This window comes from Xiphophorus hellerii, chromosome 20, assembly GCF_003331165.1.
Source record: "Xiphophorus hellerii strain 12219 chromosome 20, Xiphophorus_hellerii-4.1, whole genome shotgun sequence".
Lineage (NCBI taxonomy): Eukaryota > Metazoa > Chordata > Actinopteri > Cyprinodontiformes > Poeciliidae > Xiphophorus > Xiphophorus hellerii.
Window position 1 is genome coordinate 6,237,480 of NC_045691.1, and position 27,842 is coordinate 6,265,321.

General features: G+C 37.0%; 2 protein-coding genes across 3 annotated transcripts in view; both read left to right on the forward strand.

Moving 5' to 3' along the window:
- Window positions 1-20,174, forward strand: LOC116710569 (uncharacterized). Its single transcript, XM_032549702.1, has 4 exons — window positions 1-2,076; window positions 13,525-14,341; window positions 14,505-14,593; window positions 19,466-20,174. The coding sequence occupies exons 2-4, from the start codon at window positions 13,560-13,562 to the stop codon at window positions 19,546-19,548; spliced, it is 954 nt and encodes a 317-aa protein (XP_032405593.1). The 5' UTR covers window positions 1-2,076; window positions 13,525-13,559; the 3' UTR covers window positions 19,549-20,174.
- A 1,359-nt stretch (window positions 20,175-21,533) lies between these two features.
- The window catches only part of nav1b (neuron navigator 1b), a 43,963-nt gene continuing 37,654 nt past the window's right edge, over window positions 21,534-27,842 (forward strand). For both annotated transcript variants that reach the window (XM_032549695.1, XM_032549696.1), the window contains exon 1: window positions 21,534-22,557. In XM_032549695.1, coding sequence (XP_032405586.1) covers window positions 21,867-22,557 — 691 coding nt within the window. In that variant the 5' untranslated portion in view covers window positions 21,534-21,866. The remainder of the gene's footprint in view (window positions 22,558-27,842) is intronic.

A 27,842-nucleotide genomic window follows, 5' to 3' on the forward strand; every position in this document is an offset into this window, starting at 1 on the left:
TTCACATGTAGGGAACGTGAATGGGTTGTAGTGTGATCAACACATGCTTAATGTTCTGCTGCAGCTATTGTGCTTTCTTTGTTAAAAATTTCATTGACAAATTCTTCAAAATGGAGATGTTGCATCAGATTTAGCAGAATGTTTTGGAGAATTTTTTAAGTTAGCAGCATTAAGTGGGAAATGTGGCTCTTTAAAGTCAAAATCAGTTTCCTCAAATGTATTCTTCACTTTTTCTGTTGGAATAGTACAGAATAGACAGGCATACTCATTTAACATATATCTTGCTTTCCAAACTTAAATAGCAGTTCAGCTCACATTCTATTTCTGTTCCTTGGCATTTTGAGTCTTTCCTCAGAAAAGTCAGGTACCATGGAAAAAGGTGTTATATCTTTAGTTCTAACAATCTGTAAAATATGACTCATTTAGTCATAGACTGATATTTGATTGAACATAATTAAGGAACCAAGATGGTTGTTTTCATTGTATGGATGTTTGCAGAGAATGACCCTTCCTGTCTGTCTGCTTCAGATAGTTTAATGTTTACGGCTCTGTTTGACTCCTCCTCCTCTGCTGGACTATAGAGTGGACCAAGAATGCAGTTACATAAATTAGTCAGTAGAGGTCAGATGTGGCCTAAGATTAGATTTTATTGGTGCTGAAACACACCCTATATACTGACTCCTCCAGCTCTCTCTATTTTGGTGTGTGTCACTTGTGCTGTTGATGCAAAAGACGACAGGGGTTATTAACCAAAACAAAACACCCGAGCATCGAAGCATGAAAAACACAGTTAGTATGCAGAGAGAACAGTGACGTATCAGAGATTTCTTATCACTTCACTTGTTCAGTTCATACCTCCCTTCAGACCTGCTGATTACTTATCTGAGCCCCTTTAATTATGCAGTGATTTAGCTGTGGCCTGTGCATTAGCTCTAATGATAAGGGAAAGAATTTGAATTCCAAGGTCAAATAGAAACAATATTAAGTGTGTGCAGATAATTTTCCTGTTTCTGAATATCCTTTGCACTTTTTTTCTGTAATCCTCTCTATGTCCTCTCAGAAGTAAAGTGATTATTTTCAAATTGCGACAGACTCCACAGACTTTAGTCATCCTGCAAAGAGATTTAGCCAAAAGCACAAATTTCTCGATTGAGCTTAAACTAGATCATGTCACACCAACAAACCACCCGTTGGCTTATCTTCACACCACTGTATGTGTCATTTTGTTGCTCCTGGCACACAACAAATTTGTTCCAGCACATGTCCTTGCTTTAAACTCTCTCCTAAGTTGAGTCATTTTATAATATTTACCCACAACACTCACATAGGGAGATTCTCTTAGTCACAGATTGTAATCCTTACTTTGAAGATCTAACGAAAAAGAGTGTGAATTCAACACATCATAGTTCCTGTCAGTCTTTTATTCCTGAACTGACACCTCTGAATCTGTTCCCATTTGGCCCAGATTCTCACTGAGGTTCGCGGTGAGGCAGCCTGTACCCTGTAGGCAGCCGGCTACAAACATGCAGTGACAATTCAAATTAATCCAGTTCACTGGCTCTGGCAGTGACTCAGGATGGAAAAGATGCATACGCAGCCCGCAATGCTTTGGTGACCGTTTTAAAGAGGCAGGGATTTGAAAAAAGGGGACAAAACGTATAAACCCCCCCTCCGCAGAGGACAGTTTGAGTATTCCATCAGGTATACGGCCCAATTTTAGCTCAGCACTTTTGTTCTAAAGGAAGTAGACTGGAACGATGCCAGGTCCATTTAAAAGGCAGAGAGCGCGCCTTGTGGCTAAAGTGGTCTGATGCACATGCAGCAACTGCAGCATGGGATCTGTCTAGAGTATTGTTATGCAAGCAGGAAGAGAGCAGCCCCACTTGATCTAGACATCGGACAGAAGCTGAGATGCTCTGGAGTTGGAAGCTGCTGTTTGGTGTGTCACCATCAGAGAGACGTTTTTTTCAGAAGGACAGAGAGGTGGAGACTTGACTGCAATGCTCATTACTCAAATGATTTTACCTGCATGCGCACTTGACTCCATCACACCAAGTTTTGTCAGCATCATTGCAGGTGAGTGTGAATGTCTAGGTGAATTCTAAGAAATAACAGTTTATTAGTTAATTATTAGATCTGGCTACTGTAAATGCAGTACAGGTTAATATGAATTTTAATTGAGTGGATTTCTGTGATGAAAAACAGCTAAATGACTCTGATGCTTGTTTTACACATGCACACCTTTTTTGTAACTGATGACAAGGAAACATGTTGGCCTTAATGTGTGAATTACCCCATGAGGGCTTTTCCCTGACACTTTCTTACAAAGGTGTCAAAAGACTGAACCATGCATCACTTCTAACAATTCAAATGTCTAAGCTACTGCAAACATCAAAGGACAGATGGGGTCAAGTAGGACGCTTAAAGTTAACACATGGCCAATAAGACAGATTGCATAATTACACAAATTACCTTGTTCAACCTTTTGTCTTGTCCACAGTAGTAGGCTGCAAAATCTTATTGTCTTAGCTTGCTCAACATACATTTTTGAACAAGGTGCACTGAAAAAAATAAAGTCAAACTGTTATGTAGTTTTATAAAACTATCATAGAAATAATTAAAAAACATAGTTAATGCTAAGAAATAAAAACACTGACCACTGAACAAATTTTACCTCATATAAAAGTGACATTTTTAGCTGCTTTTGTCACGGCTGAAACAGTGGAAAGGTAAAACTCCTGGAAGTAACCTCAGGTAGGACCAGGCTCAGAGTGTGATTCAACCTGCTGGGGACAAGACATGGACAAGATGTAAAGCTGACTCTTTGTTCTACGCAGAACATCTATAGTTCTTCCTGGGATCTGGTATCAGGTGTTCAGTAATTTCCGAAAAGGCTTGCTGACTCACACTATATGCTGGTTTAAGGATCTAATGCACTAGTTCTGTTTTCTGTGTCTTCTTAGAACGATTTGGCTATTGTTTAAGCATTTTAACTGAAAATTTTTACTTTATAGTGTTGTTTTAGCATTTCACTGCTACTTATTGTCATTATGTCTACTTAAGAAACTATTTCTATTGAAAATGCTCCAGAAGTCAACTCTAAACAACTAAGATGTCAACAGAAAAGAAAATTAGCAAAAGGAGAATAAAATCTGCAGATTTCCGAGCTTATTTAGATCACCGACGATTAAACTATGCTGGACAAATATTTGTAACTATTTTATCAACCTCTGAGTGGGGTACAGACGGGGTAAAGAAATGAACAAATTAATTTGACAGTGTCACGTAAAAGGAAAAAAAAAATTACCAGTTTTGTCACATAGATACTATAAATAAAAGCATAAAAGACAGTTTTAGCTTTTGTTTTCAATAATTCTGAGTAATTTCCTGCCTGATCATTGTGCAGGTTGACACAACTCCCTAGACAATATGCTAACATTTAGATGAACCATTTGCTACATTCACTATCTTAATTTTTGAATGGGTTATGTTGCTGTAAATGTTATTTGCTTTACAGTCATTTTTTTAACATGTATGCTACTTAGCCTTCTAAAATGTCAGAGATTGTTTTTGTTTTTTTTAACAAATGTGAACATATTGTTAGCGGTAAACAGAATCTTTATCAACCACTCCGATGTCAATCTGATCTTTATAATTTCTTTCAATGCACCAAAAACATCTTGAATAACCAGAAATGGCTAAAGCAGCCGCTAATGTACATAATATGAACCATAAAGTAATTCAATTCAATGCTGGCATTCCATCCACAACCAAGAAGAAATACCACTAATGTTGGGTGATGTCAGTGCCAATAAAATAGATCCATCATGTGTGCAACGTGCTCCATTTTGGAACTTAACTTTCAATTGCCATTCTGAATTATAGGTATGAGAACACATAAATAGTTCTCTGTGGTCTATCAGCATGTAGAGTGAAAGAGTTGGTGGTTAAAGCAAAATGTGCTGCTTGAGGCACAATTTTGTCTTGTCTATTCTGTTCCAGACAAATTTAGACCCGCAGGATTTGCAGACACTTTGTAGACACTTTGCATCCTCTTATATCATTCACTCACAGACACAGCAATATAGACTTGGAGAAAATCCACGTCTGATTTCAAATTTCTTCTGAAGGTAATTTTCATAATCATTAAACGACTAGTATGTGCAGAGATGTTACGAAGCTGCCTTTAAAATGCCAGTGGGTTCTCATACTCAAAGGGCAAATTTTGCTTCTTGTAAATGCCACGTCTGTTTGTGTCCTGAATCCAACTGTGTGTATGTGGCTTGTCTTGTTTGGAAAATCTAATCCACAGACACGCTCCACTGGTGGACATGTTCCCCCTTGACAAACCAAAAATGACATGCGTTCCGACCACAAGGCTGATGCATATTTTATATGAAACTATTACATAACAAAAAAAGATGAAGTTTAGGATGACAGACAACAGAAGTAGAAGGGAAGTGGGGTAAAAATCCGTGTCCTTATTGTAAAGGACATGGATTCATCTTTGAATCTAAAGGTTGCTAGAGGCAAATCCGTCATATAAGGCCTGCTGTGGCTAAATGTCAGGGGTAAACCTTCTGGCTTCAACTTCTGGGTTTTTGAAAGTAATACCTTATTGAAAATTCAAAATTATTATTATTGGAGGTTAAGCACTCAAAAATATTAGTCCATATTGACATAATGGCATTATAGTTTTGCTGAAGATTTGACAGCTGTAAATCCATGACCCACATCTCCCATTCCACAACTACTGAATGAGGTCTGATGTTCTATCTTCAGAGCTTTGTGACACTGAGGGATGGATATGTGTTGTAGCCATTTATGTTGAATTTTTGTAAATCGTAAGTTCTATCAATTTAGTTTTTCTTTTTAATTTTGATATGTGGAATAGTAGAGTACTTTGGTAACTTTTAGACCAAACGTTAGGTGTGATTTTTGTTTGGCAAATATCCGGTCTGATGACAGGAGGTTTTTGTAGAATGGCTTTTTTGAGCCACTTTTTGAACTTGAAACATCAGATTAAGTTAACTTTCATTTTCAACTAAGTTATAAGAGGTTTTTTAGTAATTGTTTTGTCTATATTTTTACAAGAAATAAAGTTTTTTTTTTTTTTTTTCAAACAATCAAGCTGGAAGTGCAGTGAAGAACCAGACCACAGGTTGCCACCTACAGCCTTTATTGGAAAAGTTTGGTTTTGGAACCTAGGAAGGCCACCACAGACTTGATATCAAAACACCTTAACCAGGCCATGGCAGTTTAAAAATCCTCATTTGGTACTATGAGAACACATAATTAGTTCTCTGTGACAACTGTAGTCTTGTCACTAGAAGTGACAAGGACACCTGTGTGACAAGTGTCACACAGGTCCCCTAATTCTTAACAAGACAGGGATGATTCTGTGTCTTTATGTTGTTTATGCCAAATTCTGACAATCTAAGTGTTGCAACTGAAAACTCTTTCAAACAGCAACTATTTTCCTTCTTTTTGTCCAAGTTTAATGAGCCTAGGCATTTTGTAGCCTTCATTTTCTATTTGTAGCTGGCAGGGTTGCGGTCAGAGTAAACATCTGGAGCTGTAAACCATCTGCTTTAAAATGGGCAACAGTTGGGGTGCATTTAGAGATGGTATTCCAGATAACTTTGTTATGGCAAATCGCTATTTGAGCTACTGTTGCCTTTGTATCATTTGATCCTGTCTGTCCTATCTCCTCCTAACCTTGAGGAGGAGGAGACAAGGCATTTTCATCCTCCCAACTGTCACTCCCTAGATACGTTTTCTGTAAACCGAAGAAATGATTGTGTGTGAAAATCACATTAGATCAGTTGTTTCTGAAGTACCCACAACCATCCTTTTTTTCATTTGGAGAGAAACCTTTGAACACCAGTAAATTGGCTGTCATACATCTGGATGTCATTTGATTGGTTTGTTCTATATTGATGTCAACAAGAAACTGAACAGGCATATCTAATATTGTGACTTTTGAGTCTTTCACAAAAAAAATCCTTTGTTACATAGTTGTGTTTCTGATGTTAGAGTTGATGTTTTCCTGATGCTAATTCAGAGATTTACCAGAAGGGAGTGAAAGACCCGGTACAGAATGTACTAGGCAAAGAAACAACCGATTCATTGCAGATGTGGTAATTAGAAAACTAGAATCTGGTGTGAGTAAACAGCAACAATCAAGACTTGTATTTGGAACAGAATTGGTAAGTAGAAAGACAATCAGAGGAAACCAATTAAAATAAAACTAAACTGGTCTTCATTAAATGTAATAAAAGTGCCAAATTGACAATGTCTGACAAAAACGTGAACATGTTGGTGCATATCAAGGCAGATGTTGCAATTTCAGTGCCTCACTAGACTGCTGACATTTTAATGGAGAGGTGAAACAAAGCTAAACCAGCCATTGATCAAAACTCATAAAAGATATTGATCTTTTGAAAACATAAATTAGACAAAGGATGATGAGACAAACCCCTTGCTTAACTTGGGAACATTTAGCTCAACATCTGAAAGTAAAGTTTGTCTATCTTGTAACAGAGCAACACCTTTTCATCTATGCAACACTGTTGTTAGTTCTTGAGAATAGATATAGGCTACCAACTTGTACGATAGATAAAAAAAAAATCAGAATCATTTCTGCAATGATGTTACATTGCATTTTTGTTATGACATAATAAATAAGCAAATTAACACCTTACCATTACAATTAGGTTTTAGACAAATACAAATAACTTCAAAGTGCATTTTTCTATGTTAAAATTATAAGAGCAATTAATGTGTCCCTATTCACTGCAAATTATTGGCTGCATGTAGAAAACGGTAACACTTTATTTGACGGGTTGTGAATAAGACTGTCATGACATCGACATAAACATGATATAACACCTGTCATGAACATGAGTAAGTCTTCATGAATATTTATGACTGTTGTCATAAAGTGTCATTCGGTAAATCATGACACTTTTAAGACAAAGTTGACATTATTCAAAATGTCTTTGTTATGACAACTTGACATTAACCAAGAAATCATGATCTGACATAAATTTGTTATAAAAGTATTACTGATTAAACTTTAAAAGATTATGTAGCTTTATGTTATTAAAGCTAAAGTTTAATCAGTGAAGACTTACTCATGTTCATGACAGGTGTTATGTCATGTTTATGACGGTGTCATGACAGTCTTATTCACAACCCGTCAAATAAAGTATTACCTAGAAATCTAATGAACACTTTGGTGATAAATATCAGATTTACTGTGAATTTTGCTCCATTTAGAAAAAAGCTTATTTTAGCCTAGTTTCCCCTAAGGAGTCTGCAAAGTGCTAACATGACTCACAATTTTAAGAATTTTATGGCATTGCTTAATGGTATTAATCAATTAATTAAAGTGAATTATAGTAAATCCCTTTAATCAGTCATTAGAATAATCCACTCTAATCTTGGATGCCAGAAAAATACCAAAATAAAAAAACCTGCAGTGTTAATTATTCATGTTGTTATTTTAATCTTTAACTATAAAGGAAGAAGACATTGTTTAACAGTGCACATCTCTTCAGTTGTAAACAGATACACACAATTCGGATAAGTGCCTTAGCAGAGTGCTGTAATTTTATTAGCATGTATGATGGACTAAAAGTGAGGGAGAAGGACTATTATTGACATCAGAGCCACAATGTGACTGGGAAAATCTGACTAAAATCTATACTTGTCAGGCTACAAACAAGCTGCAAAACACTGAGGACAAGGTAGAAATGTAGATGGCTTATTTTTACCACTGAAATGTAACAGCTTTATAAAATGTTTAAACTGTTCTTTTTTAAAACAATTAATAATAAATGCAAAGAAGTTGAGAAACATTCATGTTTCAAAGCAAAACAGAGAACAAATTAAGAGATGTCACCCAGTTGAAATTATTTTATTTTTTTGCAAAATAAGAAGAGCCATGTCTTCCTTCGTTGTTCTTATGTCCTCCTAAATATGTGTGCTGTTAATCAGTCTGGTGTCCCATCAGTCCATGGCTTTCCCTACAGAATTTCTCTACGACAAAGCTGGGGCATAAGGTAATTGAGAAAAGGAATAATCTGGGACTTAGTGCTATACATAAAAAAATATCAAAACTCTTCTAAGACTAGATAGCAGCATATTCAGCTAAGTTATCTTTTGGTTATGGGCTACATTTTTATGCCTGCAAAAATTAGACTTTGCCAATCAATAAACTGCAGTATATCTCACAGTAAGCTGACAGTCTGCAAAAGGTGAAACCTCATAGTATTTGGACCCTGGTTAGAACATGAACTAAGGATTTTATTTTATGCTTTAAAATAGTTGGTTACCGTATTTTTAGGACTATAAGCCGCTACTTTTTCCCCCACACTTTGAACCATGCGGCTTATAGCCCAATGCGGCTTTTCTGTGGATTTTTCTTCAACCGCCAGGGGGCTCTTTAGCAGGAAGTGAATCATTGGAAGTCAAAATTGGAAATCAAAGAAGAAAGTGCTGATTTTCATTTAGAACAGGCACATGCTAGCAGCAGGCATGACGGAAAAATGTTTTCAAACTCATACCCTCTCATCATGGAAACCACACGAAGAAGTTCATATGCGTCCTTTATAACAGATTTGGTCAACCGAGAGCGGCAGAGATACCAGCGGATTATAGCCCAGTGCGGCTTATATAAGTACGTTTCCAGTTCTTTTAAAAAAAACTTTGTGGGTGCAGCTTATAGTGAGGTGCGCTCTACAGTTTAAACTGTGTGATTGTGAGCGTGAGTGGGAATAAAAATAGCAATAGGTATTTTGTTCCATATAACACAGTAGGAGTGTAACAGGTAAACCTTTTATGGATGCAAACTCGACCAAAAACCCACCTGTTTAGGATTGTATTTGAAACGTAATCAATTACAAATTTATTGATGGAAAGTGACTTAATGTCGTGTTTTGATTGTTGATTCTATGTTGCATTGTGTTTTTGTGTTTGATATGATGTAAAGCACTTTGAAATGCCTTGCTGCTGAAATGTGCTATACAAATAAAATTTGATTTGATTTTGATTTAGTCCGGAAAATACGGTAGATGATACACTCCTAATTAAAATCATATGAGCAGGGATGAAATTGGTGCTGCAATATTGCAATAATATTGCAATATTACTGATGCTCTCTGCAGCCCAACACCCAGAAGAGAAAGAAGGGTTAAGGAACAACAAAAGACCTTCAACAGCTATGCCTCAATTCGACCATTGGAAGAGCAACCAATTATGGGACAGTGAAAGGTGGAAGAAAATATTCTGGATATTTGTCATGGCTTCCATCACTACTGGCATGACAATGAGTTCCACTTCTCATCTGTAATATTCATTACACAGGAGAAGGTAACGTTACGATCTGGAGAGGTTTTTTTTACTTTGGAACAATTGAGCTTGCAATTGTGCAGGGGCTTGATACCTGTGAGCCTGTGAAGATGTTTCAGATATTGCATGATCTTTGTGGTGATCAATGAGTCTCTCAGCAGAACAGTACAGCAGAACCTAATTTCACTTTTTCTATCTGTCTTTCATGTTCCACTCATCCTAATCATATCAACATGCTTTTGAGGTTAGCTTGCAAGGGAAGTTGTCAAACACAAATGTCAGTTAAAACATTGAATGCCTTTCATGAAGCAATCTTCACCAAATAAAGCAACATTTGGTGAAGCAAAAGCCTACTGAATGATCAGTTTATATCAGCAAGTGAATTTGTAATGTTTTGTTTACATTGTTTGATTTCCTGCTGCCCAGAGTTCTCTGAGATTTTGCCGCGGTAAGAATATTTTTGTGGCAACACGCTACTAGTTCTTAGAAGTATCTTTGGTTGAACCCCCCAGGGCTTGGATTATATGGTTGGTGAAAACAGAGCAGCTCGGGCTCCTCTTTGCATTGACTCCATGCTCTCACTGTATGTAAAAGAAAAAAAGGAGATCAAAGTGACACTCAAGCTGTGACAGAAACATGAGCACCAAGGGGGAAACTATGCATGATGTCACCAGACAGACTGAAATATGAGTCATGATAATCTGTCTGGTCATAATGGATGAAATGTGTGAATGGCTGCAGGAAGAAAAGGGGAAAAACTGGATGAAACATTAGAAGCATCACTCACTTGTTGTCTCCTAACATCGATCCACCCCCACCCTCTCTAAAGCTCCATGTGGGTCTAAATTGTGTTATTGTAAGCTGTATCCCACTGTTAAGTGTGGGTAGGCTGCTATAGGAAAGTTGGCTCCACTGCAACATACAGCTGCCTCTTCTTTGTTTCTGCATGGAATACTGACTGATGTTGGACCATTATTAAATCAGGTAGGATAGTAAAAGTAACTTAGATGTTTTTGCTTACGTTTGCAGCATAAGAAAACATCCACATTCAAATTATTCTGCAAAGTTAGCAAATTAGCTGTCAGTTTTTAAACTATTTTTAAGTGTCTAAAGGAAGGCTACTGATCAGGGGAAGTAAACTGATTACTTTTGCTTGTAGCTATTAAATTGGGTTGAGTTGAAAGTTGAATTTTCCTCATTTGCAGGAGAGATATTTCAGAACTGTGCATAACAGAATGAAAAGAAAGAATGCAAAACTAACTCTTGAAAAAAAGGCTAAAATTCCAAATTTATTCAAAAGGTTGTAACAACAAATCTAGACAACATACATTTTGTGGATAAAATAAAAAGAGGAGAAAGTATGAAAGTGTTGCCTCCTGGCAGCAATTTAAAGCACAGAATGCTTTCTTCCATCTGGAGGGAAATGCAATTCTATTATATTGTGTAACTAATTGAAGTTAGCACGACAACAGTTAGCAAAACACATTGCACCCAATTGGAACTACTTGGTAGTCTCCTCTAGTGGGATGTTATTGGCATCAGCTGGAATTTTTCCTCATGAATTAAAAGCTGCAAAAAATATTTATCAGGGAAAAATAATTTGAAAATTCACTAACTCAGATTTTGATAACTATGTTTTACTTATAAGTTAAGTCCACCCAGGGGAAATCACTGTATAGTAATTCTAATTATTTATTTCTGATTTAAATGAAAAAGAAAAATGATTAAATGGAAAAATTATTATTTGCTTCTCCTAAAGCCAAACTCAAGTATTATACAAATCTGTGTGGGTTTGCTATAATGACTGTAGTGCAGTAATTATGACTGGGAGTCAGACATCCATTTATGCTTTACAGTTTGTCAAAGACAGCGAGCTTTCACTTAGGATTTATGCTGCACTAAATGCAGTGAAACAGCTGCACATTCCAGGATGTCTGCTTCACAGAGACATTGTTGAACCACATGACCAACTGAGTGAATGCAAGCATAAGTGAATAAAAGAAAAGAGAGCAGACAAAGGTAAAAGGAATATCATATCATGTACAAGAGGCTTAAATGTCTGGATTCCAGACTAGCCACCAGTTTAAGTTCCTCAACTCAGAAACCTCAGTCATATGATGTTTATATAATCTTCACTTGCCTATCCTTGGAGTTGTTCTAAGGAAACAAACTATTATGTCATTTACATGAGGGTTAAATAAACCCCTTCTGAGGACAACTAGTTTCATTTATTTTAGTCTTAAAATAAAAGGTTGCCAACAAAAATCCAAACATAAATCAATCAAAGCTCTGTTATTTATCTAAAAAGACACCATATGTTTTAACAGCTTTACCTAATGTATTCTTGGTTCAACGTCCACGTCTCCAGTGGGAAACATGCTGTGAAGACTGGTGGCAGACTGACACCACTTGGCATGTTCTGCAGGGGGGAAATGCTCCTTTCAGGCCATGCCAACTCTGTTTGGACCAGAGGAAGTGCCTCTCCAATACAGAGAAAATAGTGAGGGTGTTAATGGTTTCTCAGCTCCATACCCCTTCATCATCCATCCATCCATTTTCGCACACCCTTGTCCCTTCGCGGGGTCAGGAGGGGTGCTGGTGCCTATCTCCAGCGAACGTTTCAGGCGAGAGGCGGGGTGCACCCTGGACAGGTGCCAGCCCCTTTGTCATTCAGTCATTAAATACACAATCTGAAAAGCCTTAAGAGCAAATTATTACAAAGAGTTCAGGTTACAGATAGCATGTTTTCACACCCAAGAGGGGGTGAAAGGTCTTTACCAATTTTTATTGGTAAAATTGTAAAAATTGTTACATTTTCAGCTGGTGCGGTTCACTTTCATACTGCACTGTGTCAAACAAGCCAAACTCTTTGAAGAAACCTGTTCATCACATTACCAAAATGTAAATAAAAATGGAGTGGCAGGAGATTTCAGCAGTTGCAGGATTTCTTTGATTTTTTGTTGTTGTAGAAAGATCACGAGATATTTCTCTTACTAGACTCTAGCGTTTGTTTCAGTTGCATCCACATATGCATTTGAATGCTCTTGAGTTCACTTGAACTGAACCAACTCAGGTTTTTAGGTGGGACAGAATTAATTTTTTTGGTCCATATCAGAGTTAGATTGCACATTATACTTCCCAAAATAAAACATTTCTAGGCCAAGGAGCTAGTGTTCAATTAAAGCAAAATAAACAGGACTGGTGTTAATACACCCTGAACAATATTTAACAGTTGGCTTTGTCTTTAATAGGATTTTATATTAAACACATAAAAACCAAGTACCAACACCTATTTTTTAAAATTGCAAGCAGATTGATTAACTGTACATTTGTACAGTTGATTTAAAAATATTAGTAGTAAGATTGCTTCTGTAGAAAAGAAAATGTCATTTTTTTTACATCAAGAGTCTACCAAGTCTACCAGAAAATGAATGCAGCATGAAATTTTAAAGATATATTTTAAGCAGGGCAATGTGTTTTCTTACCCTACAACTGACTGCATTGGACTAGAGCTGACTGCAGATGACACACTACCTAGCTCAAAAAACTCAGCAATAATAAAACAACTGCTTAGATGGTTGACACATAACAAAAACTAATCAACAAGTCTTCATTAGTTAGTTACTTTCAAAGTAATGGTTTAAAACTGCTGCTTTAAAGTAGTACTTTCTAACTTTGTGCAAGGGCTAGCTGTGCTATGATGCTAATGCTAGCTCAAATGTGGTTAGCATAATCATGTGGAGATTTGGCTTCAGCTGTTTTCATTTACTGTTTTCCTTTCCTACTTCGCTCCAAATTGTATTACCTGTGAGAAGGATATTACAAAGAAATATATATAAAATACAATACTTGTTTTACTGCAATTTGCTTAATCATAAAGTTTATGGTTTTTAAAGCTGTTATCGCCTTTAACTGCCTCAAGATGGGACTACAACCATAGCTTTCCACTTTAGTTGTAATGGATGACAACACCATGGAGAATGAAGCATGGTGAGATATTCCAAAAATGTTAGGCAGCAAATTTCACTTGCTTGTTTTAATGCTATAAGAAATGATTGTTGTTTTTCCTTAAGTAATCACAATAGTTATCAGATTGACCTTTACAGTTTCCTGATGCACTTTGTGTTGTTTGTTCCTGTCCATATTCAATGTCAATTCTTCTTTTTTTAGATTTCTCTTCTGTGATACAGTGACTCCCACTAACCATGAACAATGGAGCCAACATCAAAGTTTTATCCCAAAGCCAAAGTGATGCAAGCGTCAGTTCAAGTCTCCGTTTACCTCAGACCATGATGCCTCTGCCAAAGATGGATTCCAAACAGTACAGCAGCCTCCCCCTTCCCACAGTGCAGTATCAGCTCGCCTCCAGACGACAACTTGCATATTCTTCATCATCTGTTTCCTCAGATCCTGCAGACTTGGTGAGAGGTAAAGTTTTAAAAGCTAACCTAATGCAGCAAAAGATTGGTTTGCATTCTAACAGAGGCCCAGTCGGTACAGAGCGAAGCAACGGAACATGTTCGGCATACAGCAGCCCTCAGATTGCAAAACGAGACGTTCCACGTTCCAAAGACACATTGGATCTGCGAAACAGTGTATTGACACACAAGGCTTTGAGAGACCTACAGCTAAGGAGAAACACCAATAAGAACTGGACTTTTGGAAAGAGTCGTCTAAGGAGTCTAGACAACGCGCAAGAGGGGGACACCTTACCGAAGCACTCAGCTAACTTTTATCCAGACCGAGAACGAGGAAGTTTCCTTTATACCAAAGGGACAAATGGGAATGAAAGATCACGTCCTTCTTCTGCTGGACTGGAGCACTTCCAAAGAGAAGTGAGGAACATCTCAAACCAGGACTTGGGAGGTTTTGTGGGAGATTTTCGTGGTAATAAACCAAAAGATTCTTACCAGAAGTTTAACATGAAACGAAGAGGGAGCGAGCCAGGAAAAATCAACATGGCTGCTGTTGCTCCATTTAGGTTCAGGTGAGGGCAGTATTTCACCTTTTTTAAATTAGAAAGATGATCTCATATATTAATTTTTGATTGAAATTTGATTTTAACTCTTCCGTAGCCTTTGAATAAAGAAAGCTAAATATAGATTTATTTTATAATATGTTGTTTGAACTGTTCTTGTGTTTGACTACAGGTTTCAGGTCAGTGAGGATACAGATGCTACACTTGATGACCTGAGTGACTGCTCCTCTGATTCCATGGAGGTCTGCTGTGATGATTTAGGTGAGGCTGCTGCCTTTGGCAATTCATATTTGGGAATATTTGGCTCACTCAAGGTTATGAGGCAGAGGCAGTCTATTATAAGAATCTGTGTGGTTTCAGAAAATTTCACAGGTTTTCTCTTTTCTCTTCTATTGAAAGGTAAAATGAACCCCTTGAAAAAGGAATACTTTTCCCCACAAATTCAAGTGATGTGTCATTTAGGCCCCTCAGTATTAATATTACATATTGTTCTGTTATTGCAATTTTTCACTCAATTCAAAAATAGCAAGGGGAATTTTGAATATATTCAATGAAGAGTACAGTAAGTGTTGTAAATCTGCAAATGTGAAGTATCTGTGTTTTTAAAATAAAGTAGTCACACTTCTGGAACTTCATTAGGGAAGTTTTTCTTAAATACAGATAAAGGAGGAGAAATAAAATAGGATGATCCTGGAAGAAAACAAAAGAGACAACAAAAACCTTCATTGGTGGTTAAATTCACCTCTCAAAATGGTGAATTTAGAGAAAAGGAAAATGAAAATGAAAAGGAATCAAAAGGAAAATTAACCTAAACATAGAGCCAGAGTTTCAAGTGAGTGGTTTAGATCAAAGCCCATTTAAGTCAGAATTGCCCATTCACTAAAAATATATATGGCAGGACTTAAAAATGGCTATTTACTGATGTTCTTCTTCCAGTCGGAGTAAGCTCGAATTTTATTGCAAAGAAGAAAATCCCAGTCAATATACCTGCAAGGCAAGGAAGGACTTACTCCAAATTCATACAGCTGTAATTGCAGTGAAATGGGGTTCTACATGCATTGAGGTTGTGTGATAAAATATGAAAATTTTCAAGGGGTATTGATACCCAAGAACAAACACTTGACAAATATTCTTAGATGTTCAAGGTACTTTCCCCATTCCTCTACTAATCCCAAAGAAGTTTATTAGACTAAGAAAACAAATTTTACACACTTCACTGAGGTCAGCCAGTTGGTTATGCAGAACACAGTTTTTCCATTTGTGTTTTATTGCATCCTGTAACACCCAAACTTTTACAAGGCTCACTGCTGACTGTTCAGCATGGCTGTTTTTCTCTCAATGTCTGCCTTCGACACACAGCCATAGCTTCAAGCAGGATGTGCTGTCTGTTTTGTGCATCAGGGTTTCCTTAAATACTCCACTTCTTCATGTACTTAAAAATAAAAGGGAAGAAGGAAAAAAAGATAGTACTGGTAAATGGCAGATTTCTCAGAACCACAAGGCACTCTTAATTCAATATTTTCTTTTTGTCTTTTATATTGTTTGTTGTTTTTTTTTGGCAGGGCTGAGAAAAACATAAAAGTTAAATATTTGGTGTGACTTGAACCATGTTGTAAAGCTACACTCCACACAATTTATAAATCCAATTACAAATTCAGTTTGTATTTGTCTTGGCCAATACTTGCTAATGTTGTTAAATGAATTCAAATCACAACTAGCTGAAGGACCTGAGACAATCCAATCAATTAAGTTTAATTAGAAAGAGAGATTACTGATCTACTGTAAATAAAGGAAATTGATTTAATTAAATTTATATATATATATATACAGTACAGACCAAAGGTTTGGACACACCTTCTAATTCAATGGGGTTTCTTTATTTTCATGACTATTTATAAGGCAAGAAATCCCACTTATTAACCTGACAGGGCACAGCTATGAAGTGAAAACCATTTCAGGTGACTACCTCTTGAAGCTCATCAAGAAAATGCAGAGTGTGTGCAAAGCAGTAATCACAGCAAAAGGTTGCTACTTTGAAGAAACTAGAATATAAGGGGTATTTTCAGTTGTTTTACACTTTTTTGTTTAGTGCATATTTCCACATGTGTTATTCATAGTTTTGATGCCTTCAGTGTGAATCTACAATGTCAATAGTCATGAAAATAAAGGAAACTCATTGAATTAAAAGGTGTGTCCAAACCTTTGGTCTGTACTGTATATATACTGTATGTGTAAATTTTAAGAGCAACAAGTGCATACAGGGGTACTGTAGTTCTTGCCCAATTTAAAATAAAATGTTGCAGTATTAAAGCAGTGTGATATGCAAAGGTCTTATTGCAACAATAAAATATTTCATATAAACAGCAATAAAACTTAGAACTTGGTCAATAACAAGCTCTAAAAAAGTTGTTATTGCCCTGAAGCACAGTCTAAATAAATAAAACATAAAAGGAATTTTAATGAATTCCAGACAAGACTGCAGTGTTTCTGGCTATAGCTTGTGTGTTGGTTTTTAGTGTGTGTAATCCATGGAGGAGAGGTCAGAAATGATGATCCTCTCTACCATTTTGATGACTCCCTGCAGTAATTTTCTCCCACCCTGGGTCCTATTGCTTCCCCCCCCCCATATATTTCCACCATAAAGGATGCTCTAAAATATGTCTTCTGCAGATTTGGATGATGTCTTGTATGGTTGTAAAATGATTTTAATGTACCAAAAAGCACTCTATAAGTTCATCAGTGTTTAAAAGTTATGGATCCTGTGCTAATTTGTACGTACAACCAGCAATTTGTTTTTCTGTTGATTGGGTATTGGGTTAATGTCCACAAATAACAGGTATTGGGTTAATGTCCACAAATAACATGCTAACCTTTACTATATGGCCTCTTAGGTGACACAAAATTGGTAAAGGTGTGTGTATGCAATACCGTTGCTCTGGTGGAGTTTGTCTGCATATCGATGCTTTTTCCTTTGTCATAAGAACTACATGGAGTCTGGAATATATAAAATAACATTTTTTTTTAGGTTTACATCATGTTATAATGTATCTTCTCATCAAGAACATATCTGTATAATCATGCATGTTTGAGAAATTTTTGGTATGGCCATTTGGGTTTGTAAAAGTCCTTGGTGGGACTAAGTGCTGCCTTTGAGGACATAGCTCCTCCTCAGAGTTTCAAAGCGTCAGAGAGCACGTCTACTCCTCCACTAAACTCCTTCAGAACAACTGGTGGAATTGCTCATCTGCTGAGCTCATTATATAAACTATTACTCAGTCCAATTTTCCGATAAACGTTTGTAGATGGTTAACAGAGGAATGTTCGCGTTATAACATGTTGGAAAGTGCAAGAACTCTTTAAAGAGACAGAGGCCCAATTTCAAAGCATTAAGTTGCAAAATCAAATTTCCTTTAAGCCATGTCTGATTTGTACAGCATTTTTATTACAACTGAAAGTGACATAATTACTTTATTGTTCTGTAAAATTATACAATGTTGCTGGAAAAAAATACATCAAGATTTCCCTTTTAGAACTGTGAATGGCATGTATTATCACAATAAACTATGTTTTTTAATTATATAATTACATAATTAGCTGCGCAAATGGTGCTTTTAATCAATGTCACAATTAACACCATGTCTGAGGTAATTGGGAATACATTGAAATCAGAATATTTTAACGACATGTCTGGTATAATATTTGTGCCTGATGACCTCACCTCTTTGCACTGAGGTGCATGAAAGCGTCTAACGGACATCCTAATTATCTTAGTGACTGAAGGCCGAGACTCTCCCGCCAGTCTCCTCTGGGAGAAACCAGACAAACAAATGAGCTGTCTTTCAAAGAGAATGGACAGCTTTAGGGCTGAGACTGACTATTTTGATGGGCAGATCGGATTTCATGTCTGGGACTAAGAGCCTTTTTTTCACAGTTGAGTGGTGAGATGTTTCTTGGTTAACCATCAATCTGGTGCCAACTGCGAAGGGGTTGAAAGGTAAAATATGGACTTTTTATCCATTGTTCTGAAAGGAAAGCAAAAAGCACTCAGTCATAATCTCTTTGAAATGAATTATTGATGGTAGGAAGGCTCAGTTGTTGCAGTCAAATTAATCACTCTTTAACTAGTTTGAATTAACTTTGCTGTCATTTCCTGTGAATTTACTTTTACATGGTGAATAAAGAAAATGTTGACCGAAAGCAAAATATATAAATGAGAAACTCCTAATCCCTCAGTCTGGTTGCATTCCAGTCAGCTCACTACTTTCACTGGAGATTGTTGTTGAGGTTACTGCACCACATGAACTGTCATGCGACCTTTGAAAACTCTTCATGTGCCTTTAGCATTTAGCTTTTCATGAGAAGATTTAATAGTTTTTTGTTTTTTTTAATAGATAAATGCTTAAAAAGTAGACAGTGAGAAGTTATCACACAACTGTTAGAAAACTTGATTCTTCAAAAATGCAACTTCTCAGGAAAGAAAAGTATATATTGCTTCTAAATAAATAAATTCACATTGTTTGGTTAAAGTTACATATCTTATACATGAAAACATCTGAATACATTTCTTAATGGATTTGAAGAGTGATGCTAATGATATTTATAATAATTTTTTTCTTAAACTTTTACATTCTTCTAGATTTTTAATTTTAATTTACTGATTTAACAATTAGTTATTTATAGTAGCTATAGTTGCCATAATGTTAATTTCAAGTTATTACATCACAACCTGAGCCAGTGGATTGACCACAAGGAAGTATTTTCCTTAAATAAAACACTTTTTTAAGGAAATAAATAGCACTCAAATTATACAGAATAATCAAAAATACCACGCAGATTTCTGAAGACCAAGTATAAAGGAACCAAAGAAACTGAAAATTTTGTAATGAGCTAGACTAATTTGGAAAATTTTCAAAAATGTTAAAGTTTCCTCCAGAAAAGTATAAAAAAACTGCCAAAGAATTTTGTCAGTGATAGTTACAATTTGATTAAGCCCAGATTGTGACTGCAATGAGTCAACTAATGAACCTGAAGCCTTTTTCTATAGAATGGTCTTCTTCCTTAGACTTCTACACTGCTATAACTAAGAAAGAGTACATTTACTTTTTTTTTTTTCTTTTTGGTTTTCCCCCTTAGTGAACACATGGAGGTCTCCCCAATGTTACTCATTTCATTGCATCATAGCAGCTGACAAGCACAAAACTGATCGCATCTACTGACCAGGGAAATGCTCAGGAGACAGCTGTGTGACTGTGTGTGTGTATACACGCACTGATGTTCCACAGTCACATGGATGGCCAGCTGGAGAATGTAAATCAAACATAATTTTGGAAGAAATGAAAGATTCTACTCCACCCTTCCCTCCTGAGGCTTGGCTGCGATTCACTTTGACTGAATGAGCAAAGCGTTTTAACACATGATTCATGTTAGACCCTCAAAATTAAAACTACCAACCAAGAGTGTGTAACCATTTCACTGAGTGAGAATGAGGGAATAATGTTAGTGGAATTTTTAAAATTTTGTTTTTGCACTTGCATTTTGCTTTCACCTGTCCTGTTTTCACTTATAGAAATTAGAGTGTGTCTTACCTATCATAAAATTAATTGTGTGTGCATATTCTGATTACAATTGTTACAACTGATGTTTAAAAATTGAATGGTTTAATTGTGGTCTTCATAACATTTTATTATTTCATTTATTTAAAGTAAACAACAGAAATTGGACTTACCAAATAAAACTAGATGATTTTATTTGGTTTTGTATGCACAAAGTATACAAACATTAAATGTAAATATATAAACTAATTTAAACAAACAACTATTTGACTTCTATCATTAATAAAAAGGCAGCAACACCTGCAGGAATTAGTTCTGCTGCAATGTATTTGCTAATTCCCACCCTGAAACAAATCAGCTATTCATCACAGGAATGAATATAAGGTCATCATTGGTGTTCTTCAGTCAGCTGAAGAGCAAACTCGTGATGTCGAGGAACAAGTCTTGTCATTGTTTCCAATGACTAATTCCCAGATTAGAAAATTAGCGGAGCTTAAATCACACCAGGAGTCTTAAAACCCAAATAAAGAGGGCAGTAGAGTGTGGTGAAACCTTTTGTGAGAGTTGGAAGTCTCCTCTGGACATGGCAGCTAGCACTAATGAAATCACCTAGATTTGTAACATGTAGCATGGTCTCCTCCTTGCATACAAATCATTACTGAACATGTTCTAGCATGATCGAAGGCTAAAACTGTGGGTTGTGTCATAGTAGCCTGTGGAAAAGGTAAATGTGTCTTTGAGCACTGAAGTCTGGCGCAGATGACATGCAGGCTGCAAGAGAGGGCGGTTTCCATGGAGCAGTCTTCCATTCGAATGCCGCAGAGCCCCCTGAATCTTCCTGTGCCCTTTGGGACACTGTGTGGAATATCTTTGGCAGAAAACAATTCCCTGCCTTAATACTTTAACTGTATTTTTAATTTACCCATGCTATTTTATTGTGCAAATTTAGATGCATTCAAAAGTGACTTAGAAGATTTTTCCAAAGTGCGGTTTTGGGCACTTCACTTGCTTATGCTGGCACATCTTGTCATTCACTCTCTTATTTGGCAAGCTGCAGGTTTTTTTTGCATACATAATCTTTCATTGCCTGTGTTTATATAGAAAACAGCTGGAAGGCAGTGTAGAACTGGTCAGCAAATGATTTGTAGGGACTGGAATTTTGGAAGTAGATATCATAAGGAAGCTCAGACAGGATCAAGAGATAATCTGGTTGCTCCAGTTGTTACACTGTGTTGAATTATGACAGTGATTATAATATGTGCTATATTTTGCAGCTATGCATCTGAATATATATTGCTTTGATTATTAATAACTAGGATAAATCTGATTTATTCATCAAAAGTATTGAACAGTGAACCCTAGAGGTGAAGAGGGGGAGGGGAAGAACAAAGGAATCACAGAAAATGGTGAGAAATCAAGATATGTTAGAGAATTATTGCATGCCGGTGTTAAAATCCATTCTCTCATTGCTCACTTGTATTTGACTTATTCTGGTGAGAGAAGGTAAAGCATCTTTAAACCAAAGAAAGGGACGAGCGGAAGGAGGATGGGAGGGAAGGCAGAGGCGAAGGAGAGACAGCAAAGAGCAGAGGGGAGGAGGGAGTGCTGTTGCGTGTGCCTCCACTGTCATTCTGCTGCTGCGCGGTTCAGCGGCAGGAGGGCGTGCAGAAGGGAGGAGAGTGGAAAAAACGGTGGAGAGGGGGACAGAAAGGAAGGAGAGAAAGGGAGCGCCTGGGCTGCACTGCAACTGCAGCAGCTGCAGCAGCCCGTCAGGAAGAAAGAGGGAGATAGAAGGATACAGAGGGAAGGAAGAGAAAGCAGCAGGATTGTCTTGGAGGGGGAAATTTACATGTATGATTCCACACAAGGAGAGGAGTTTGACTAAGGAAGACTGTTTTTCCCCTCCTGATGCATTTTGATAATGGTCTCATGGAGGAGGCGTGCTTGGGAATAGTGTGAAAGGTAAAGAAGGAGGTTTGAAGATGGAAAGGACGGACAGCACCAAGGCATACGGCCAAGCAGATGGCAAAGGAGTAGGCATGGCAGCTAAGAGGGCCAAGTCTGGAGTGCCCCAGAGCACACAGCGTGGGGAGCTGAAGGTTTATCGGGCTGGCAGTTCTGAGGGCAGGATACCAGTGCCCTCCAATCTTCGCAAGCAGAGGTCGATGACAAACCTGGCTGTCCTCACTGATGCTGAGAAGAAGCTGCACCTATATGAGCCAAAGTGGTGTGATGACATGGCCAAGCCTGGAACAGGGCAGACCAAGACCAACAAGCCAAAGACCACAGGGGGTGGCAGTAGTGCTGGCGGGGGTGCCCCCCTTTCTCGAAACCTATCCAAATCTGAACATTCACTGTTCCAGGGAAAACCCAAGCCCTTCAGCGCCCTAGCTGCTCCCTCTGCCCTGAGCAAGCAGAGCCGCATACCTCGTGGTCCTTTTGCTGAGGTGAAACCTTTAAGCAAGGCACTTGATGACGGAAAGTCAGACGATGAAATCCTCTCCAGCAAAGCGAAGGCCATTCCAAAGAAAGCTGGAGCCGGAGCTGGAGGAGAATCTGGCTCCAAAGCCCAGGGAGAGGAAGGAGGAGATAAGCCTTTCCTGAAGGTGGACCCAGAGCTGGTGGTGACAGTACTAGGAGACCTGGAACAGCTTCTTTTCAGTCAGATGTTAGGTAAGTACCGCAGACAGTAGGTTTGGGTGTCGTACTACGAGCTAGAAGCACTCATCGTGCTATCCCCTTCTCTGGACCACGCCCCCTTTGATACAGCAACACGGCACCTGCTTCTGCTGCAGGTCGAGATTTCTCCTGAGCGAGTTTTTTTGCAGTTCACCAGGGGGAGGGAGCACAGCATGCTGGTCTTTCTTTTGTTTTATTGAATGACATATTTGCTGAACTGTTTCACAGAAAGATGAGCAGATAGTCGGACATCATGGCACTCCATTGTTCATACTCTTCCAACATGTGGCTCAGACGTCTGATGCCCAAAGGCTTCAATTATGTGAAATGTGCTCACTAAATTAAAGATTACAAGATGACTTCATAAAGCCTGGGGGGTTGTGAAATTATTACCAGCATACTGACCTATCTTTCTAGAGCTCTCATTTACTGGAACATGTGTTGATGCAGTCAAGGTTCCATCCAGACATCCATGCATGCATCCCAAAAAGGAAAAAAAGATGTTGACAAAAAATGCTGAGAACGACATTTTGCCATATTGAATTCCTTTCTCAGACACGTATAAACCTCTTCTCAGCTTCAATCCATCTCCAGAGTTAGGACAGTTGGTTTACACCCTCTTTACTACTTTGATGATGTAGGTGTAGGTCAGGTTTTTGGATAGACTTCATACATGAAAAGAGAATTTTAATCATCCAAGATGGTGATTAGGATTCTGATGGCTGATTCTTTTGTGTTTTCTTTCTCTTCACACATGCAGTCTTTTGTATTCACTGGCAAGTGGAACATTATCACCTGTAGTCACATCAGAGAACAAAGCATTATCTTTGGAAATCAGCCAGATCTTGTTTAACACAAAGCCTGCTTTACATGCACTCAGTCGTTCCTAAAAAAAATAAAAATAAATAAAACTATGTTTCAGCTTTTATTTTACTTAAATACTTGATGCTACATTTAAAACTGCATGAAAAGAATGCAATTCCCTATAAATATAACCAAAGAGAGAAATTTTACATTGCATTACCACTGATGAACCTGGATCACTCGATTGATTCATCTACACAATTTCACACACCGTTATAGTAAAGCAACATTAAATCTCATACAAACAAGCATGGTTTTGCTCACATGTGATTTACTTTGTATCATCAACATGACTCCTCAGGCCTTCTAATGAACACATCTGTTGCAATTCGACATGTTACCCATGCCTCATTAACCAGTATAGAAATCAATCATTCAAGTTTGTCACAAATTATATATCAGCCAGTGAGAACTGTAAACAACACAGGGCAGATGGCATCATCCACACGTCCATGTCCTTTGTGGGACTGCAAGGAATTGGAGCACAAGAGTTTTTCCCTATTTCCAGACGCCTGAAAGTTTTAAAGATTATTTGCAAGTACATCAAGGGTCCTTCATTATTGAGTTCAAGTAGGGAACTGATTATTTGTAGCAAAGATGTTGTGTTGTAAAATTTGTGTATCAACCCCAAAGCAACAGAAAATGTTAAAGGAAATGCTTACTGTAGCTGGCAGGAGAGTGTCATTATCCACAGTGAAAGAAGTTCTACTTTAACTTGCTCTGAAACGTCCCTCAGTAGCCATTGCTATAAAGGCAACATAACAAGGCACAATACATTTTGCAAATGCATTCAGAGCAAAAAACTATAACTTATGGAGATTATGTGAAAACAGGCTCTGTGGTCTGATCATAGCTACATTTGTGGGGAAAACTGAGGACTGGCAACATTGGGTTGTATGTGTGTTAAGGTCAGCCGTGACTTTAAGATGCTAGCCATGAAAGTTAAAGCTCAGTCAATGCCTTATATTGAGCTGCTTCAGCTGCACTACCTTATAATGAGTCTCCTGAAAGAATGCTTTTACTTTTGAACATAGGAGGTCTCTTTGTTTTCCTGCAAAACATCAAGAATGATGTAGTTAGTTAAGTGGTCTCATTTATTAAGCTGTCCATGTAAATTTATGCTTCAAGTATTACAGGGATAAAAAAATATCCCTAATGCTGCCTTTACGAGGTGAACATAAAAATGTGTTCTTCATGCTGAATTTGTACATTAGTGGACCAAGACATCAGGTCCACTTCACTCTACTTTAGATAAGAAGTTTGAAAATATTCTCAAAGTGACTGTTTTTTGCAGCGTTGAATCCTTGAACGACGTGTATTATTAGAACAGACCAATTGTTGAATGCAAAGTAAAAAAGAAAAGGAACAACCTCATTTCATAATAATTGTCTGGAATATGTCATGTCAGATCTCTGTTATAATAGCCTTTATTCGTTATAGTGGAAAGGAAAATGGGACAGGAAAATAGTTGACATTGTTTCAAACATTAAAGACATTCAGGAGTCAGAAATGTTTACTTACATATTTTCAGGTAAATATAGCACATTCACCATCAAATGTATTACAATTATGTATTTGGCAATGTTTACTTTTCCTCAGTGTTTTCAGAGTAAATATGTATAAATTAATGTGTCACTTTATCGCCAATACTAAAATATTTGGTATTTGCCCCAAAAACAATAAATACATTTTGAAAGTAATTTTGAAAGTTAAAAGAATTTCAGTAAGATCTAGCAGAATAACATTTATTTCATGTTTATCATTGCATACAGTGAATGAATATTATTTGTCTGTAGGATAATTAGATCTTCCTTGTTTGTTTGCTAACCTGCCACTTCACTAAGCAAAGTCAATGCTTGTGTAATAAAGTCACATGTTTTTTTCTTTCTGGGAAGATAGAGCAAAGCAAAATAAAAAGTAGTCATGGCGCCTGATTAAAGCTTCTCCTTGCTATCTTTGATTATTTATTACACTGTCTTAATGAATTCATGCAATGTGCAAGACCTTCTGTCTGACTTGGCCATAATTGAAGAGTCAGATAGAAATTGCCAGTTTTTTTGTGAAGTTTGACATGTGCTGGTTTATTTCTTTATTAGTTGGAAACTTGTCTGAAGTTATTTTCCATTCACAAAATGTTCCCCATTTAGGTCTGCTTTACATCAAGCAGACCGTGGCAGATGAAAAAAAAAAATCATAACATTTATGAACAAGACCATCTGACAGTGGGCAATTATTCGCAGGTGCTATCTGCCTTAGGAACATTCCAAGTTTTCCTTCTCTGTGTTGGCATTGCTGCAGTGCAGAATGCTAACGGACCTGCTGTTACACAGGGGTCCAGTGCATGCTTCATACAGGATGTATTCAAAACAGATGGAATTCACACAGTGTCATATATTGAGCATTCCTGCTTCAGTGCATACCATGGGATTAATTTGATTTTGTAGGATGTTCATCCCTCTTCATTCTAATAAAATTGGTTTCCCTTGAACTTTTTTGGCTGACAGGTGGTATGTTAAAAAAAAAAAAATCACCATATGATGCTGCTATATCCCACTAAAACAATTTAGCTTTTCTCATATTTATAGAAACCTGAACAAGAGTCACGGGTTTATTTTGCCTCTTATTCATTATTTTTATCTCAAATGTTTAAAATTACCTTTGCAAATTGTAACAGTAACTAAATGTGAAGGACAAAATCAGTCCTTCAGTGCACAACTAAAAAGGAACTTGCAGAATTAAAGTGTATTAAATGCCTAAATGAGACATTGAGCAGTAAATTAAAGGAGAACTAGATATTTCTAACCACTTATGTTTAATCTCTTAAAAAGGATGGATAACACTTCCTGTTTTTCTCAGAGTAATTTTATTTGAAACTATTTCTACTTTGAAAAAGAAGTTCTTATCTACTCAGAGGAGACAAAGTTATTTATGAGAAAATAGAAATGTTATAATTTTCTGTCAACAAAAACGTAGTGAAAAAAAGTAGAGCAATAGCACTTCGGTAACAATTTGTTTTTGTTAATGAATTTACAGTATATGCACATTTTGTTCATAAGAAATCTCTAACTATATAAAAAAATGGTATTTGTTAGTTGGCAGACAATTTAGATTTTCCTTTTGTTATATCAAGTTATGGGAGGAAGCACAGTACATCCCTTTTTGAGTTTGATGTAAGAATTAATGATCTGGTTCAAAAACATGCAAAAATTCAAGGCTGTCACTAAAAAAAGAAATTATATGCAAAAGTTTAAAGTTGCATAATAAAATAACTATAAATTTTTTGCTTTAATAGGAGAACCGTATTTTAATCATTACAGATTGTGAGCGCCTCTCTAAAAGTAGAGGTCTTGGCAGTTTGTTTCTCAGGGACATACAGGTTTCCAAGGTAACACATTACCAGGAAGGAAAGACATCAATAATATAACATTACTAATGTCTTTCACATTACTAATTACTAATGATTGTTGCACATCAATTTGTAGAACAAAGATTTAAAGTTTTTGCTGATATTGGCGGTTTCACAAGCTGTAGAACCACTGGTTCCTTTCTCCTTTTTTAAATCCTGTTATTTCTATTTCGGTTTCATCTTTTGTTTCTTTTGCCAGTCTTCTTCTGGCAAAAGGCTGGCTGTATTGGGTCATCTGTCAAATTCACTCAAATTGAAATTTGACTTAAATATTTTAAAACTTTCACAGCTTTTGAAATTACATAGCTTGATGACGATGTCTATCATTAAGCTATGTAATGCTTAATGGTTTACAATGGCAGTTTCCAAAAATATTTTGTTACAGTTAGCTTCTACTGGATGAAAGTCCAAGAACCAATTTGGTCACCTTACATGTAAGGGACATACCTTTAATAACAGATTTTCTTTTTCTGTTTTGCCTCCTTGCTTACAAGTAGGTGACACAACATGTTTTAAATACACAAAGTCTGTTTCTACTTAGTTGATTTGTCTGATTTATGTTCTTCTGATCATTACTAAATTAGTTAAACATCCTCATATAAGCCCAGCATGTTACTGTTATGTGTGGGGTCCCCTGACGTCTTTGCCACTCACCCAGCTTTCCTAGTTAATGCATTTATTGTACATTTTTCCCTTGGGTTATTTGCCTCAGCTGTGCAGTGGAAACCCCCAGATTCTTGTTTTTTTATAGACACATATTTTACAGCTAACACAACAAGACCCCTAATAGTACTGTAATATTGATTTGACATGGTCATAACCCAGTGACTTTATAATGCATGCAGCTGGGAGAAAATAAGCTGACAGTAGAGTAACTCTGCTGTGGGTGCAATTCAGCTTGGTGGTACAGTTCAGGCATGCGAGTCTTAGCTAATGATCAGTGGATCGGAAAAATACAGTTGAGAAGGAAAACATCTGAAAGAGATCTTGGGTGTGGTGGGAATCCCCC